Here is a 6,209-nt window from a genome sequence, read left to right as displayed (position 1 = left end):
CAATACATTATTCATTCACAAAGAAAATTGGAGTCCTTAAAGGTTGGATTTTACCTCTTTTTTTTAATTAAGGCATTAAGATAAATTTCCAAAACATAATTTTTTAACTTAACTTAAGCATGGGTATGTAAACTTATGAGCACAACTGTATCTGCAATAAAGAGGAAATCCCTGACCTTCTTTTGGTTGTCGAGGTGGAGGTAATACAGAGGGTAGAGGCTCTTGTCCACCCCTCTCTGGTCTCGAGTCACTCTGCATTTGACGGTCACGCCCTGTGGAGCCGGATCCATCACAAACCTCTCCAAGTTGTCAAACTCAATCTCAGGTGATGGAGATCTCGCCTGCTCACAAAGCATGAAAATGTTCATGTTTAATCTGTTGAGGAACTGTTGCTTTGCCTGTGTGACATTAAATTACTAAAAGGTTTGTTTTTTCCCAATTATGTGTGAATTGTGAGGTTTGACATACCTTTTTCTTCTTCCCTTTGCCCTTTTTCTTCTTGGATTTTTCATCTTTTTCTGAGTCAGAATCATCACTCTCTTCTGCCTTTGCTGAAACATACAACACATGCAATTAGCTACTTGTCAGAGACTCAAAAGGAAGGATAAAGGTACTGGTGGACCTGCCTTTCTTTTTTGTCTTCTTGTCTTTGTCCTTATCTCCGGACGTTTGGAACAAGGATGATGAGCTAGCGGTGGATTTCTTCTTTGATTTGATTGGCTTGGTCTCCTCCTCGCTCTCATCACTGTCTGATTTGGCAACTGCTCAGGAGACAGGTGTAAAGATAAGATTTTTGGTTGAATTTTGCGAGAACTCTTACCAAGCCACAGTTAATTGTCTAAAATAAAGCAAACTTAAGATGCATGCTTCTGCAAGTCAGTTAAGAAACAATGTCTCATTTGCAATAAAGGAGGTTCAACAGGCAAACCATGTAGTTTTGAGTTGTGTTAGTTAGGCTTATATTCCGTGACTGTTCAGGTGCTGCAGGAAATTCTGCCAGATGTCACAATTGTTTTGGCCCGATGTCAATCACCTTCTGCTTTCTTTGTGCTGGCATTCTAAACTCCAGTGTGATTTTTGAGGACTACGATTAACTGCTCCTCAGATCTCTGCGGGGTAAATCCAGACAGCTAGATAGACTATCTGTCCAATCTGATTTTTTTCAAAACAACTTTTGAACGTACATACGTTCCACCCAAAACAAGTTCCTTCCAGAGGCTATTTTGCAGAGGCACCATTGCTCTGTCGGGCGCTTAGCACAGCTCAAGATGATTGTGATTGGTTTAAAGAAATTCCAATAAACCACAGCACGATTTTCTCCCATCCTGGAATGCTGTATGGACTAGCCAGACCCTGCTCCGCAGCGCTGTGGAGGAAGGTCTGGCAATGCGAGACTGGGCTTATCAAAATACACTCACCTTTCTTCTTGCTTTTTGAGTCTTTTTCTCCATTTATCTGGAACATTGAAGCTGGTTCTTTCTTCTTGTCCTTCTCCTTTGACTTGGACTTTTTTTCTTTCCCATCAGAGTCCTTGTCCTCTGAAAAATAACAAATGAACACAATTTTAAAAATGCTATCTGTCCTTGAATGTGATTCCAAACCTGGAGAATCATGTGAGCACACACTGAAGAATTTAATCTTTCAAAGACAAATAATGTAAATCTCATTCCTTTGTGTATTGGACAGTGGAGAAAGCAAATCACCCAGCAAGCAAGGATTAAAAGGGGAACTATGCAGTTTTTTTTAGCTTAATTTACGTTAACTGAACAGCTTCGCCGTCATTGGAACGGTTAGCCTATATGACTATTTTTGGGTTGAATCGCGGTCGTCTCGCTTCTCCCTAACGCCATGCATCAAGATGTATCGAAATCAAGTTTTGCAATGTAACAAATTGCTTTATGGCACAGCACACATTTGTGCCCCCATTCGAGAACCTACTAGCTATAAGAACAAGGTAGCGATGGAGTTTTTCACACTATCATCATGGCTGAGCTGGCAAAAAAAAAAGCAGAAAGTTAAGAAAGCATTGTTAGAGGAACAAAGAAAGAGGAAAACGGCAGACTGACCAAGCAAGGAGTCAGACACAAGTAAAGATAGGAGCTGCCAAATTTTTATTCTACAGAGAAACCTGCCAGTAAAAAGCAAAAGAAATTGCCAAAACTGCTTAGCGTCCCTTAAAGACCGGGACAGATTTGGGAGCACAGCTTTTTGTGTGTGCTCAGTTTGAAATTTTCTCTCAATGTTTCTTCCAGCTGTTTTGACAAAGTCTGGCATAAATTTTGTATCTTCAAAACATCAAATACACTAGCGACACTGTCAACGCTCCTTCTTAAAGTCATCTCATATCCTATCTTGACTTGCTGACTGGTCACTGCTCAAAGCTGTCTTTGCTCTTTGAATAGGAATTAATGAACTTTAGGGAATGGAAGCATGTGGTTAAAACTTTACTTACGTAAGCACTTTAGTTGAGTATGTCTAGACTTAAGTAAAAATGGCTTTGCCGTGTGTTCGTCTAAACGTTAACAAGTCACACAGTGTGTGCCATTTCTCCCCTCTAAACCCTTTTTCAACTAAATATACAGTATATGACTTGAAATAAAATACAATTCTGAATTCAATTCTGAAACAACACAACAAACACAAAAGTCATACTGTAAAAAAGACTAGCCACAGTAGTTATATTAAACATTGCCATAGCTATTAATGATGTAATTAAATCCATTTCCATTGGTACTGCCAACAGAGCACCTGGTCTTTACAGGAGGAGCAGGGAGCCACAAACACAAGTTAGAGCAGGTCTTCCTGAAATGACTGACAGCTGATGTGAGGTGGAGAAAGGTTAAATTAAGCTGAGACGTAAAAGCTCTGGAGCTAATCCAACCAAAGTAATAGAGAAGTGTAGCAACACTCTTAGCAAAGCGTTGAAGTGATAATCAAGTCATATCTCAACATCTGCACTGATAGGCACTTGATTGTAGCCCAAGTCAAAGGAATATTGAGCTACACACAAAAGTGTTCCCTCTCCACTGTAAAAGACAAGTCTGTCATGTTCTTATCCGTTTTCTTTTCTTCAAAATTTCAATAAAAGTGCCATCATATTTTGTTCCGATGCACTGAATGAATTTCAAGACTTGACTGGTCTAAAGCCATGCTATCAGCTCTGTAAAGCTGTACTTTGACACAGCAGTGATGTGAGCTAAATGCTAACATTAGCATACTAACATGCTCACAGTGACAATGCTAACATGATGAGGTTTAGAAGGCATAATATTTACCATGTTCACCATCTCAGTTTAATGTGTGAGCTTTTGTGCTAATTTGCTAATTAGCACAAAACACAAAGTACAGCTGAGGCGTACTCTCTGTAACTGGCAGCCACAGGCCGGGCTGCAGTGTAACCCTATGGGGCAAATGTGGATTGTCAATTTTGTCCACTAAAAGTACTTTTTGCCACTGAAATGCTTAGTTTATAATTCTAAGTGTCTCACAACCTAATGGAAAGGATCCCTACAGAGATTTGCCTTTAAAAAAAGTTATTTAAGACCTTTCTGTTTAAGCAGAAACAGCTCTAAACCCAACAGGCGCCATTTAAAAAAAAATACTTTTAGCGTGCATATCGCCAACATATTTTCACATGTAAATAGGTAAACCATGTGTTTATTTCAACCCCAACTAGAGTTTTGATAGTTGGAAAGATGGCTTTCATAGTTTTATTTTGTTTCTGTAAACTTTAAATGAACTGTATTTTATGAAGCTAAAATGAATGTTTATTTACATGGAGTCTGGTGGCTTTAGAGAATGCAATTTCGCTGATGTTTTCATGTTTAAAAAAAAGGATCCTACTCTTTAACAGAATTTAACAGAAAGGTCAACCTCTTTAGAAATCCTTTCCATAATGTTGTCAGACACTTACAATATTAATCTGAGCTTGTCAATGACAAAACAATCACTTTTGTGAACGTAAATACAAGCTGGACAATTGCCCTATTAACTTAGATTGTAGCTTGTTCTGCAGCGATCTCGCTTAATACTTGACTATCGTCATAGATTGTTGTTCCCATCAGTCATCAGACACAACAACATAGGAAAATAATGTCCAGGTGGAATAAAACGGTAGTTACCCTAGAAAACAGCCTACACAACTCTGAGACTAATTAACACTGAAATGGAGAACACCACGACCTCACATCCCTCGTTCATTTTAGTTCTCGAGCTGGAAAAAGACTCACGGTTCATTAAGTCATTCAAAGTCCTTCATTATTTCTCACCATAGTTATAATTTAGCAGGCTTGTTGGCTAATCAGTGTTTTCTAATCATTATGTAATTATACTAATTGAGAATATGTTCTACAGTTTGGAAGAACAAACTTTGAGCGTCTAACATCCTTTTCTCTAGACCTTCTGCAAAGGGAATTTGCTACAAAGTGGTACAGAGTAGCCGGACCAAACCCTTGTATTTTCAACTGTACATTTTGTTAGTAGAATTAAAAGGAAATCCTCAGGATTTGACCGTTGCAACCTTTTGATGACATTTTCCACAGTTGATTACTTAAGGGCAAGCTAGTCCCTTGACTGCCGTGTTTTGTTGCCCCTGCAACCAAGTCAGTGTTTCCATTCAATCACTATTACACAATAAAAAACATTTAATCCTCTTAACAACCGGAGTCTGGTCTCATAACTGTTGTTTGGATTAATTACGCTGCTAATGCCTTTAGAAAATAGCTTTTCCTGCTTCTCGCCATACCTTTAGATTTAGATTTCTTTTCTTTGGCAGTCGTTTCAGATGTCGAGCTGTCCTTCGTTGTCTTTTTCTTAGTCTTCTTTTTGGGAGCGTCTTCATCGTCATCGTTATCATCGTCATTATCTGAGCCTGAATCTGCAGAGACGGAAAAAGACTTTTGTTTTTGTTTGATTGAAGACTTATTTGAATAATATTTAATTAGAGTCAGGCCTTAGAGGTTTTCAATTTAAAACTCACTAGAGAGTCACTAGTGACTTACCTTTCTTCTTTTTTGGAGCACTTTTGGCTTTCTTTTTTGGCTCTTTCTCCTTTTCTTTGTCCTTGTCTGGTTCTTTATCTTTTTCTGGTTTCTTTTTCTTCACCTTCTTTCCATCTATGATGTTGATAAGGAATCAGCAGTAGGGATATATTGCAGCAGAGATAGAGATACATGAAAAATATCAGTTTTTATTGCGGGCTTTGTAGGAAATACTTAAAATATTATAGAAATATCATCTCTTTAGGGTTGCTCACTTTGGATGGCAGGACTGTCCTCATCGGATACATCTTCACTTTTCTTCGTCTTTGTTTTTTTGGGCTTGGCCTCTTTTGCATTCAGCTTGGCTTCTGTTGTGCCGTTTGTTTCTTCTTTCTTCTTTTTTGGCTTCTATGGTTTTTTCTTTAAAAGATCCAAAACAGATTAGAGGTGAGACTCGTGGAAGAAGGACAGGAGAGCAGAGAAAAGATGACAAGGGACTGGACAAAATGAAAATTGGGGGACATAAAAAAAATTATCTTGGAATATAGCAGCATTAAAATAATGACAACTTACCATTGCAAAGTCAGATGTGAATGGAAACGAGGACCAGAAAGCAAAAAAAGATTTAGAAGAATTGGATATTATTGCTCTACTATAAAATACGCAGTAACTTACAAATTTAATGCTAATTGCAATTTTATTAAAAAGAAAAATAATAAAAATACCCTAACATCAGTGCACATGATATTTACATGATATTCATAATGTAAATCTTCTGGTAAAGCTGTATGTTCAGTTGCTGGTATCAGCGTGTGTTTATGTTAAAAGCATTTTATAGAATCAAATCAGCTTTTGCTATTTTTGATAGTACAGTTTTAGAAGACCCCCCCCCCCCAAAAAAAAAAGTACTTTCAACTATTTTACGTAACTTGCTCAAGCATCGTCCTATAGACACTAAAAAATAGGTCACAATCAGAAACAAACTTCACATCACACATGTTAGACACAAGATGGCAAGTCAATGACTGAAAAAGAATTTATGAGTTAACCACCAAAGACAATATAAGGAGAGCCAGAAAATGAAATTATTGACTCTTTCTTGCTCTCTTGTCTGTTCTGTATCCAAAATAAACGTGAATATTCTTTCCAATTTGCTTGTTTTTTCTACATCACCTGCAACATGAGCTTTCATCTTGGCCGTCTAGATGCTAGCTTATGGAACCCCCCCCC

The 6,209-nt window shown here is 37.8% G+C and overlaps 1 protein-coding gene across 1 annotated transcript in view; it reads right to left on the bottom strand.

Annotated features, from left to right (window-relative positions):
- Window positions 1-6,209, bottom strand: part of LOC116687798 (tubby-related protein 1) — a 13,048-nt gene that overhangs the window by 4,870 nt on the left and 1,969 nt on the right. Inside the window, exons 2-8 of the mRNA XM_032513409.1 lie at window positions 5,255-5,387; window positions 5,001-5,114; window positions 4,745-4,876; window positions 1,419-1,538; window positions 627-761; window positions 469-551; window positions 177-341 (exon numbers count right to left, since the gene is read on the bottom strand). Of these exons, the coding sequence (XP_032369300.1) occupies window positions 177-341; window positions 469-551; window positions 627-761; window positions 1,419-1,538; window positions 4,745-4,876; window positions 5,001-5,114; window positions 5,255-5,387 (882 nt within the window). The remainder of the gene's footprint in view (window positions 1-176; window positions 342-468; window positions 552-626; window positions 762-1,418; window positions 1,539-4,744; window positions 4,877-5,000; window positions 5,115-5,254; window positions 5,388-6,209) is intronic.

The sequence above is a fragment of the Etheostoma spectabile genome, chromosome 4 (assembly GCF_008692095.1).
Source record: "Etheostoma spectabile isolate EspeVRDwgs_2016 chromosome 4, UIUC_Espe_1.0, whole genome shotgun sequence".
NCBI lineage: Eukaryota > Metazoa > Chordata > Actinopteri > Perciformes > Percidae > Etheostoma > Etheostoma spectabile.
Note: the sequence above shows the minus strand (reverse complement) of the source record. Positions and strands in the feature narration are given on the sequence as shown.